Here is a 12,104-nt window from a genome sequence, read left to right as displayed (position 1 = left end):
ATGATCTAAAACTAAAGTATTCCATGGTAGAAGTGAAAAAATCTTCTTCAGGGGATTGTTTCCCCAGTTCTGCTGTGGTTAATGGTAGGGCTTTAGAGCAGCTTCCAGGACAATGAAGTGAAGCTCATTAAAACAAAGATTTGATTGACCCTTAGAAGCTTCCCCCCTTTAACCAAAGGTAGTTTAGACATTACCAGGCACCTCTGATCAATCACCCTCAAGAAACATTCTTGAAAATGCAAGTGAGCCATCCTCAAGAACCACAAAACCTTTCAGTTTTCAGCCTGAGCTTTCCCCAGCTACTTTGAACTTGAGACTGAGTTCAGCAGTCACCAAATGACTCCTCCTGTCACTGCACCACAAAATTATCACAGGGCAGGGTCTCTTTTTAAGGCCTGCAAACCTTGTTCATTCTCAGAACTTCAGCACACCAAGCCTGCCTCTCCCAATAAAGAGAAAATGCAAATAAATATGACTTTTCTAACTTCTAACACATCAGAGGCATAAAGGTCTTCGTCCTGGTTTTTGAGCTGTAGTTAGCAAGGGACTTGTAAATAAATAATTTGGGCTGCAGGAGACAGAATTACCACTTAAATTTCAAAATCTTGTATCCATTTATATTCTGCAAGCTCATAATTCTACAAGCTCAACACCATCAGAAATTCTGACCAAAACTGAAAGTGCTTAAGTTGGAAGTTTTAAATCAGATTAATGTATTGCAATGTGAAACTGAATTCTTTCAAACACTGTCATGCATAAGGTACAATTTCATAACATTATCTCTCCTTTCAGTTGTGGGATGAGTATTTTTAAAGCTTTCAAAACATTTTCTCAATATTTAGGTTCTATTTTAATCTGTCACTGCCTACTAGACAGAGCTCCCCAAATCTGATGGGACATCAGTTTTCTAGAATTTAATGCCACTCCTCTAGATGTAGATGTTTAAAATGAAATCTGAAAATGAAATAACCCTTTGGACAAGTTTTCCCTTCTCCTCTTCTTTGCCCAACCTAATTTTAGAATTCTTTAGACCTGCTGTGACTTGAGCTTTCAGCACACAACGCACAAACATGGGAGTGGAATGAGCGATGTTTGGTTTTCAGGGAATGAAATCTCCACTTCCAGCATCTTGGTCCTAATCCAAAGGCTCCATGTAAATAGACCCTCCAAAGCTGTTTATGCACCAACAGCTGATGCAACTGAAAACTGTCAATCAGGAGATGAGCTGGATGCACACGGAAATCTGCCCAGCTTTTTTTTTTCCCCCAGCCCTAAGGATTCCTGGGGTTTAAAGCTGAACAAGCAAACCAAAGATCTGGTTGAAATAAAGGCATTTGGGTATAAAAAATTAGACCAACCCTCTTGGATAAACTCAATTTTCTTTTATATCTACTGCTTATGTTTTTCCGTGTCGAAATATGAACTGTATTTCCAGCAAAACTAAAAATCAGCCATTGAATCTGCAAATACACTTGGAACTTTCAGGATTTTTGATTAGCCAAAAAATGGGAAAACTTCCTAAAATATCAACCAGTCCATTTAATTGGCAACTTCAGAAGCATTCCCTTCTTCTTCCTGGAAGAAGAAGAGTTTTCCGAGCTGCAGAAGAGTTTTGAAAGGGCAAAGAAAGATTTCAAAATTCTGCAGGTTCTTAAATATTCTACTAAGTTGGAACAACATCATTTGGGGTGACAGGGAATGGAGCAGCAACAAAAAACACATCAAGAACATTCATCATTTTTCATTGTAAGAATTCTAAATATCAAATCACCTGTATGCATCGTCTTCTTTCAAGTCTCATATCATCCTGCGGGGTTGTGGGGACGGGGGGAGTCCAGCAGCAAACAACACTGAAAAAGGGAAAAAAAAAAAAGAATAAACTTCTTAAACTTCAGCCACAACTGCTCAGTTCAACCCTGAGCTAAACCAAGGAAATCCAAACAGAAAATGAGGTTTTCCAACAGGAAAAGCAGAAACAGGCATGACAAAGACTTGTCTTCCACTGATATCTGGTCTTAGATATTTAAGATATTTAAGATGTTTAAGACATTACTTAATTTTCAACTGGGCATTGAATAAATCTCAAAATTAACATCATACCAAAAAATTGTCATCTTTGCCAAGCCCTTAAATGTGTCAGAGAAATTCAGGACAATATTTCTAAAACACAACTGAACTTTGGGATTTCCCCAACTCTACAAGCTATAGAACTATAAATGCATATAAATTCCTAAATGTTAAAGTTCATTTCTCCTCATAACCTGATGAAATCAAGTAAGGTTCACCTTGCTGCAAATAATTAAACTATGCTCAGAGAAATAAAATTGTGCTTTCCATAGACAGAGATATAAAGAGAGTTTCCAGGAAGAAAACTCCAGCAGAAATTAAGAAGAACAGCAGGATTATACACAGAAAAATAAAATTAAAACCGAAAACACAACTAAGACTGGTCAAAGTATTTCTCAAGCATTTGTTTTCCACTTGTTCTCCAACAATCCAATTGCTACTCTACAACCTATGGAAATATCAAACCCACACAGAATTACTGGGAATTTTAGAGAACTCTGCAAATTACTGACCAGCTGGAATTGGAGAGTTATTATTATTTAAACACCTCCTGAAATATGTAACTTCAGGCAAGTGTGAGCAGCCTAAAATGCACTCAGACCCTGCAATTTGAGCAGCAACCGGCGCCGTTCGCTCCATTTCCCCCCAACAATGAGAGTTCAAACCCTGCACAGCCCACCCTGGGCACAGCCTGCCCTCCTGCCACCACTCTGGCCTTGTCCCTGTGCCACTCCAGTGTCACACACCCCAAAGAGAAAGGGGCAGGAGGACAAGGAATTGCTTTTTGGATCCATGTAGGAGCAGGTGTTGCAGTTGTGTTGGTGTTTTAAGAGCAGGTGAATTTTTGATGTTGTGCACCCCAAAAAAGGAGAAACCCTGAAAGTGGCCATCCCACACCCTGAACCCACAGCCTTTTTATGGCTGCAGTTCCACAGAGCCCTGGGATGGCACTGCCACATCCACAGCTGCCAGGAGCACTGCAGAGGCCACACCAGGTCCTACAAACTGGGCATTCTCATGCCTAAATCACTTCAGTTTGAGGGAAGGGTTTGGTGCAGGTGCTGAGTGAACACCTCCCACAGGCAGCCCTGGGACCCCACAGGTAAAAAGAAAGGAAGAGCAAACTCTGATGTAAATGAGCTAACAATGGAATTCCAGAGTGGTTTGGGTTGGAAAGGACCTGAAAGCCCATCCAGTGCCACCCCTGCCATGGCAGGGACACCTCCCACTGTCCCAGCTGCTCCCAGCCCCAGTGTCCAGCCTGGCCTTGGGCACCTGTGTCAGGGCCTCACCACCCTGCCAGGGAAGGATTTTTTTCCCAACATCCACCTAAAATTGTAATTTTTCAGTTTGAAGCCATTCCCTGGCTCCTGGCAATTCCTGCAGCCCTTGGCAATTGTCTCTCTCCAGCTTTCCTGGGGCTCCTTCAGGCCCTGCAAGGCCACCCTGAGCTCAGCCCAAAGCTTCTCCTGGCCAGGCTGAACAATGGCAGCTGTGCCAGCCTTTCCTGCCAGCAGAGCTGCTCCATCCCTCTGCTCATCCTGGAGCCTCCTCTGGGCTCTCTCCAGCAGCTCCAAGTCCTGGAGCACCAGGTTTGTCCATCCCACAGAGGTGCCCAAAGGCTGCAGAGCCTCAGTCCCACCTCTGAAAGCTCTCTCTGGCCAATATCCTTTATTCCCTTTAACTGCAGCTCCTCTGGGTTTACACCAGGATTACAGGGAGCCTTTGCCAGCAACAGCACCTCCAGGACTGAAGGCATCACTCCCTTGTCTTTACCAGCCTGCAGCTCAACCACTGCTTGATCCCCTCCCAGTGCCACCAGTTCAAGACCAATTTCAACCCTAACCCAGCTCAGTTCAAACTATCACCAGAGTTTGAGCCATTTTCAGCCAAAATATCGTGTTTAACCATTGTCTCCTGCCCATCCCACAACGGGAATGCTCAGCTCCCAAAGCAGCTGCAGAGGTAACCACAGAGCCCTGAGTTATTTTAGAATTTAGAAGACACTTTAAGAGCTACCAACACTAGGGAAGAGCTGCTGATGTGAGAAAGTCATTAACAGGTTATTAACAGGAATCAACACATTGGTGCATTTCAGAGCTGCCCAGGAACACAGATCCACCCCAGCTTCATTCTCCTTCCAACTCTCCAGCAGCCCATCCTGGAGAACCAGAGAACTCCTGTGGAATTCCAGAGTGGAAAAGCAGGTGGAGCCCTGTTTTCCAAGGAAGGGTTTGAAATCTTAGCAGAGCCCAAGGCCAGTGAGTCGCTGTGACAGTAACAGTGGCACAGACACACAACATAAAAGGGTAACAATTTTAGGGTTTTTTATAAATAGATACAACCAAATTGCACCCAATGCCCACAGGGGCAGCAGGTAAAAGTCAGACAGTGTGTTCAGCTGGGTCATTGCCAGGTTCTCAAAGCAAAAGGCCTTTCAGGCAGCCTGCACAAAGGCTTCCTGGTTTAGATAATAAATTGATGATAAGAGGAGGTAAGAGCAAATCCTACTCATCACACAGTCTGTAAGATCATTACTAGAAGAATCCCCTCAGTAATAACATTTACTGGGCTTCAAGAACCCAGTTTGATCTCCTTACCGGTATAGAACAGAAGTGAATTGGAAATAAAGGAGGAGAGGAAGGAACAGATGACACGAAAGGTGTTAAAAAGCAAATTATTGAAAGTGGTTGAGCAAAGAGAAGAATAAAAGCCGAAGTCTTTCATTTAAACAAAGAGAGCAATTCCTAGAAATCATCTGTGCTAAAACTTTACCTCGTGCTTTTGTTTGCTGTTTTCCTCTTCTCTACCCACCCGAGGCTGCTGTGATCTCCTCAAGCACAGGGAATGGGATCCCCCATCCAGAGCCACTCCCTGCTCATGAGCAATCCCAAGGCTTAGTCACACACACCGAGGATGCTGAGCACGTTCTAGTCCAGGTTATATCCACAATATTATGGAGATGGTGACACTGAATAACAAAACTTTGTCACGTCTCTGACTTTTCCTCACATCCCAAGCCTGGTTTCTCTGCTGGCCTCTGAGAATTAAAGCTTTATTCCCTGTATTCCTTAGGAGCATCCATTCCTTCCTGCAAAACTCAATACCCAACACACGTCAATAGATTCATGGCAGATCAAAGTTGGGTTCAGAGCAATCCTATTTCTAAACCCCTAAAAGTTAAAGTGCAAAAACCATTATTAACATGAAAATTTAATTAAAAGAGAAGCCTGCTGGGGAGGGGTTTGCTTTTTTCATTTTACTAATTAAAAGCCATCATAGAGAAACTTCCTTATTCAGGATCACTGTATTATAAGATTCAATATTGAATCTTTTTGCAAAGCCAGGTTCAAGTTTTTCCTCTGTGAAAAGATTATTTTGTAATTTTTAAAGTCATACTTGAGGAATAAAGAGAAACCCCTGCATTTCTCATGACTACACACACTGCTGGCAGAGCTGAACATAATTCAGGTCACTGACCTTCGGTGAACACAGGCAGGCCTGTTGCTAGCAACATAAAATATAAATACTTACTTAGAAACCAAATTTTTTTTTTTTTTAATTTATTTACTAGGAAAATTATCCTGAGGTACCCACCATGAAATTTGGGTTATTAATGTACTGGAATATAATAGATTTAGACATCTGAATTATGCAGAGGCAACCAGTGATGAGGTTTGATATAAGACAAACTGAGCAAAAGATTCCTCAAAGACACAGACTCAGTGTTTTATTTCAAACACTGCACAGTGAAATGTGAAGTACAATCAATCCAATTGGAATTAGATTAATAAATCTGACAGGGTGCTCAGTGACTGACAGCTTCCCAGAGGGACAAAGCTGAGGAATTCCAGAATCATTGTTTGGCCAGCACCCAGCACATGCAGTGTGCTTTGTTACCAGGGAAATCCCATGTGTTTAATGTCCAAATTAACACACATCTGAAAGCTAAACACACCCAAATTCATTGCTGCTCTTGTGGCCAACATAGGTTATCTATCTAAGGAATAATTCACAAGAATGAAAAGGGATAAAGAATGGCCAAGCTGTACTGAGTTCTGCTTTGTACAACTGGGCTTCACCTGCAAAATCACCTGCAGAAAATTAGAAGTAGATTATGATTCCAGCATAAAAAGCTAATATATCCTTGCCCTTTCTAGGCACCCTGCAGGTTCCTATGTAACCCACAGCAAATATATTGAATACTAAAGCAAAGGTAATTAATTTGTGATCAGCATCACATCTGTCCTGTTCCCAAAGAAGTCACAGATCCCCTTCTCCAGCCTTAAGTTCTATTGGATTCTGGAACACTTATTATCTGAATGTTTTCACTGAAACAGCAACTGCTTTAAGACTACAGAATCAGGGAATCAGGGAATGGTTTGGGGTGGAAAGAACCTTAAAGATCATCCCAGGGCAGGGACACCTTTCACTGTCCCAGGCTGCTCCAAGCTCCAGTGTCCAGCCTGGCCTGGGACACTTCCAGGGATCCAGGGGCAGCCACAGCTTCTCTGGGCAAAGGTTTTAAAACTCACCATCTTTAGGTTTTAAAATTCATAATTCAGTAAAATAAAATAAATAAAGCACCTCTCTTCATGTGACTTTGTGTGTTCTACAGGACCATGAGCAGAGTCACCTTCTGATGGCAGCTCACCCTCAAGCATGGGGTGTAGGTTTCTCCTCTTAAACATTGAAAAACAAAGTTAAAAATTTGGAAACTGAACATTTTCCTACATTACTGGGGAAAAGTCAACAACAAGCAAAGCTGAGTTTATAGCAGACTTCCCCCAACACACCCCTGATCCTGATCCAATATGCACCGGGAACTTCCAGATCAGGACTTGTGAGATGCTCACGAACCAAGCGCAGCTCAACCAAAACGTGCCCAACCATGATTTTTTTGTGTGCTGCAAATGATTTTCAGAGTTCCAACAAGCACTGGTTCCTCTGAAAAGAAGATGCTGTGAATGACTGGTTTCACTCTTATGCTAAATTTACACCACGTGATGCAAGAAGCCATCGGTGAGGTGTGAAAGCTTGTGGAAGCAGCTTTGCTGAAATCAGAGTTTCTCACCCAATTTCAGACCTGGCACAGGCAGAACTGCAGTTGCAGCAGAGCAGGAATTTCTTTCCAGCAGCAGCAGCAGAAGTGAAGCAGCCTCTGCCCTTCCCACTGCTGCTGCTGCAATGGGACAGGGGCACTCAGCAAACTGCACTGGGGGGACTGGGGATCACAATTAATTAATCACTAATCACAATTATTAATCCCAGTTCAGTCCTCTAAGCTGGGCTACTGCAGATGTGCAGGGCTGCTCAGGTCAGTGGTGGTGTCAAAATACCCTCAAATCCACCTAAAATACAGTTGAGTGTGATTTTATCACCCACACACCAGTGGTGTCACACCAGGATTAATTCAGGAAGATTTCAGAGTGCAGTTTGAGTCTCTAAAATACCTGATTTATAACACACCGTTTTTTTATAATACACTATTTTTTGCAGTCTATTTATTAAATGCAGCACTTCCAAACATGTACTGCTTCCCAGGTGACTGAAGGAACTGAAATGTTAAATTTATAACTGACCCATCCAGCCAGAGAAGTCAGAATTTGTTTTTTTAAATATTCATTAATTCATGTGAACTTCAGAATAAAGCCTGTGGTTTTAGGAAGAATTAGACTGACACAGGGAGGAGAGGAAGGGAAGAAAAGCCCCACAATAAAGGTTGAAATACTTGAGATTTTTTAGATAATTTGCATCTGATGCTTTACTTACTCACTGACTAAAAATATTAATTTCAGAAGCACAAACTTCAAATATTTTCAGTTCACTGACCTTATAAGGAACCTCCAATTAGAGGGGGGTGTGACTCTTTTTTCCACCCACTTAATAGTGTCAGACAAAAGTCAAACCACTGGATTTGCATTCCCCTCCCTCCACCAAACAAAAGGAAAAGATGCTACAGCTGGAACTGCCCATCCCCTGCAGTATCAGGAGCATGGGAATAAAGTCATATTCCAAAGTGAAACATACATGAGGGCTGTAAATTAGTTTATCCAGAGGAATAAAAAATGTTTGACAGAGCTGAGATTTTTCTGCAGGTATTTTTTTTCCTACAGATGTCCTCAACAAGGCAAATAATTCCATGTACAAAAACTGTGTCTGTTCCTTGTGGTTGGGAAAAGAACTTGAGCAATGCAAAGCCAAACATGCCCTGCTACAGAATTGCATTCATCACTTCAGAACTTCAGACCCAGAAGTCTCAAGAGAGCACAACCTTCCTACTTCTCCCTGAATTTCTGAGCCATAAAGGAGGAAGAATTACAGGAACACCTAAAGCTGCCTCAAGTTTCCACAGAACGTGGCCAAACCACTCAATTTACAGATTTTTACTACAACTTTGATATTACTGCAGCTGATTATTCTTGCAATTTAGTGGTCACTACTACTGCTCTCATTTTTTGTTGTATTCTTTATTTATAAACTGTTTCTCACAGACCTGGCAAGGGAGGGGACTCAGGTGCAGCCACCTGAACTTTTTCATTCAGGATTAGATCTGGAAAAACCAAAATCAACCTTATTCAGACCACAACAAACAGAAATACTTTATATACTTATGAAGATTCTGTGTAGCTGCTGTGCCATGTTTAAATGAAATAAACTATTTCTCCAGCTCCATTTTGGCAGAAGACAGCTCTGGTGTTGCTCTCCAAGATTTAAAGTTATTTATTTCAAGTACAACAATGTAGATGTTTGTTGCCCTGGTACTGCAGCACCTTTAATCTTGAAAGTTTCCAAAATATTTGAATACATGGAGATAGGCACAGATTTAGTCTCCCAAATTAAAAAAAAACAAAACAAAATCAAACAAAAACCACAATAAAATAACTAAACACACAAAAGCAATCACACCAAGGTGTAACTGCTGGTTGTCTCTGTACAGAAATGGTGCTAATTCATAGGATTTTGGGTTAGTGGGTTTTTTTTTTAGCCATATATAGGTTTGGGAGCATTTTTAAGGACTTTTGGACCTTTTCAAACACACCAGGAACTGCTGTTTAAATGCTGCCCCTCTGGCAGCTCCCACTGACAACTGCAATGCCACAACCTTTGCCTTTCATTATTCAGATTTAGACTGGACAGGCATAACTGGGTCCTCCTGAACTGCTTTTCCAGCTCCTTTTAACTTGGAGAACACCACACCAGCTCCAGCTTTCTCCAGACATGTCAGGATACAAACACCAGGTTTAAAATCTCTGCTCAATACACTTTCAAACAGCAGCTCCTATGAAGTTCATCAGCTTTAAAAACTAACACTGGTCGGGCTCAGGATCCAAGACAATCAAATGCACTCAACTCCATGGGAATAAACTGAATTCTTTCATTAAAATCATTATTTTTATGCTGAAGTCTCCCAAAAGCCAAAGGTGATGCTGATGTGGCTGCTGTGTTCCCAGAGCCCTCCCTGTGCCACACCTGGCACTGCCCAGCCGTGAGTCACGGCTGCAGCTCAGCAGCACGGAAACCCTCGCTGCTGTTCCACTTTCCTGCTGACTCTGCACAGCTCCACAGCTCAACTGACACTCCTGCAATTCCTGCCTTGGAAAGGACCTGAAAGCTCCTTCAGTGCCACCCCTGCCATGGCAGGGACACCTCCCACTGTCCCAGGAGCTCCCAATGTCCAGCCTGGCCTTGGGCACTGCCAGGGATCCAGGGGCAGCCCCAGCTGCTCTGGCAATTCCATCCCAGCCCCTGCCCACCCTGCCAGGGAACAATTCCTGCCCAAGATCCCAAGATCCAGCCCTGCCCTCTGCCACTGGCAGCCATTCCCTGGCTCCTGGCTCCAGCCCTTGTCCTCAGTCCCTCTTCCAGGTCCTTGGAAAGGGCTCTGAGCTCTCCCTGGAGCCTTCTCCAGCCCCAGCTCTCCCAGCTCCCCCAGAACCCAAGGGCTCAGACCATCTCTGTGTCCCTCCTCTGGACTCGCTCCAGCAGCTCCACACCCTGATGCTGGGCTCCCCAGAGCTGGAAGCAGCATTCCAGGTGGGATCTCACGAGAGCAGAGGGGGAGATTCACTCTACATGAAAGACATGAATAAATAAAGCTCCCACATTTTCCTCACATTGTTCACTCCAAGCCCTTCCATTTCTCAGAACGCACATCCTTGTCAGCTCCAAACGTTTTTGACTAAATATGAATCATCCCTAGGATAATATTTGTTAACTTCCCATAATTCAGGATGGGTTTACGTTCCATCTGTAGCGCATTTGCCATGGCCTTATTCCCCGGTTAAGGAACCGCTGACCTAGAAAACTCTCATTGAAGAAGGAGATAAACTAACGAACTTCAGGAAATTTTCATATCATCTGGGGATGGAGTCAAAACACCTTTTTCAGACTCACAATTCCAAGGTCTTGTTGCATTATCTTTTCAGCCTCCATCCATCCCTGCTGTTAAGCATAATATTAAAGCAAATCTTGGTATATCCCAAGGTATACTGAGATACAGGCAGGGGGAGGTAATAAGCTGCAAATTCCTCCGTTTTAAGTGGTATTATAATCCACAAGAATAATTCAGGCGTCCTACCCAAGTGATAAAAACATGTGGATGCAAGGGAGAAAATCCAGTGCAGACAATGGGTGCAGATCAAGCACCAAAAGCTTTACTGGGTATATTTATTATCATAGTGAATAGAGATTTCATCAAACATTCAACCCCAAAAATACAGTTCCTGGTAGCTCACTGGAGACTCCAGAATATTTGTTCTCCTAGATAAAGCCATTGTCTTTAATGTTAAATAAAATAAACTCAAAATGTATTAGCTATAATCTGATATGTACCCAAATTCCTTAGAATTTCCTCCAGGAATTCCTCATCAAGCCTTCATCGCTGTATGGATACCTCCAAAAAGAATTTGTCATTTATAAAGTCTTCAAAGACCAAAAAGCCATGACACCCTTTCAAGTGAACCAATTGCCAATTACCCCCAGAAGTTTATTATTTCCTGCTTATTAATGTGGAAAACAATGGCTTTCTGAGCTTCAGGAATCCAGCAGGAGGATGAAGTGACTCAATCCCAAGTGAACGGGTCCTGGATGTGCAGTTCAATCTCAGTCTGTAAATTTGGGATAACGTTGGCTTGAATCCCTTTTTGAGTACAGGCTCTATGGAGAAGTATGGAATTCATTTTGGATTATTCCCTGATGGCAGCTGTAAGATAAAAGTCTAAGAGACATCTCTCAGTGAGATAAAAGCCCAGGAAAAGTCTCTCTAACAGAGCCCTCTCACGTTCTCTTGGTCTAACTCGACTTTTATGAAAAGAAATAGAAAAAGTTGAACCTTTGGGACAAGTTTATGTGAAATTCACCAATTCCAGCATCCCAATGTGGAGTTGACACTGATCATTTCTTCAAAAAGTAGACACAGGACTAAATCTTTGACAAATTTATCCATTTAAGTATTTAGGTCATGGTAAGACTATACAATTTTTATTAAATAACAGTATCTCTGCCAGCATCAGAAGTTGATAAGGGCCTTACCAGAGAAGTTTGGTTTCCTGTAGCATTTTTTTCCCCTGATAAAAATTCCTAAAATGGTTTTAATAAGGCAGGTTGCAGGAAGGAAATGAGGAAAAATTAAAGAAAAAAAAAAAAAAGGCTTTTAAATCCTGACCTTATAACCCTCCAAAGAGCACTCAGGATCTCCATGTTCAAGGTATCCAGGAAATAAAAAAGGCAAGAAAACCTTTAGTGTCCCACTGAGGTTCACATGCCCAAGAATAGCTGGGGATGAATGGAAAGACTCCAAAACAAAGCCACTTTTCCAGCAGATCTTTACTTTTGTACTAATGATACTGAGCTGGTGTATTCATGGAATGATGTGCTGGGCTTTTTAGGAAAGACTGCTGGAAAAAGGAACTTTTGATACAGCGTTGCTCCTGTTCCCATGTTGTGAAATAGCTCAACAGGGTCCTGAGTGTGCTCTGACACATTCCAGGGGCTGCCCAGGGAGCTTTGCAGTGCCCATCCCTGGAGATGGAAGT

General features: G+C 42.5%; 1 protein-coding gene across 2 annotated transcripts in view; it reads right to left on the bottom strand.

The window, feature by feature from the left end:
• Positions 1 to 12,104, bottom strand: part of DYRK1A (dual specificity tyrosine phosphorylation regulated kinase 1A) — a 70,415-nt gene that overhangs the window by 44,610 nt on the left and 13,701 nt on the right. For both annotated transcript variants that reach the window (XM_058859789.1, XM_058859785.1), the window contains exon 2: positions 1,772 to 1,850. In XM_058859789.1, coding sequence (XP_058715772.1) covers positions 1,772 to 1,781 — 10 coding nt within the window. In that variant the 5' untranslated portion in view covers positions 1,782 to 1,850. The remainder of the gene's footprint in view (positions 1 to 1,771; positions 1,851 to 12,104) is intronic.

Source organism: Poecile atricapillus, chromosome 1, assembly GCF_030490865.1.
Source record: "Poecile atricapillus isolate bPoeAtr1 chromosome 1, bPoeAtr1.hap1, whole genome shotgun sequence".
NCBI classification, from domain to species: Eukaryota; Metazoa; Chordata; class Aves; order Passeriformes; family Paridae; genus Poecile; species Poecile atricapillus.
The sequence above is the reverse complement of the archived record's forward strand: the minus strand, read 5'-3'. Positions and strand labels throughout refer to the sequence as shown.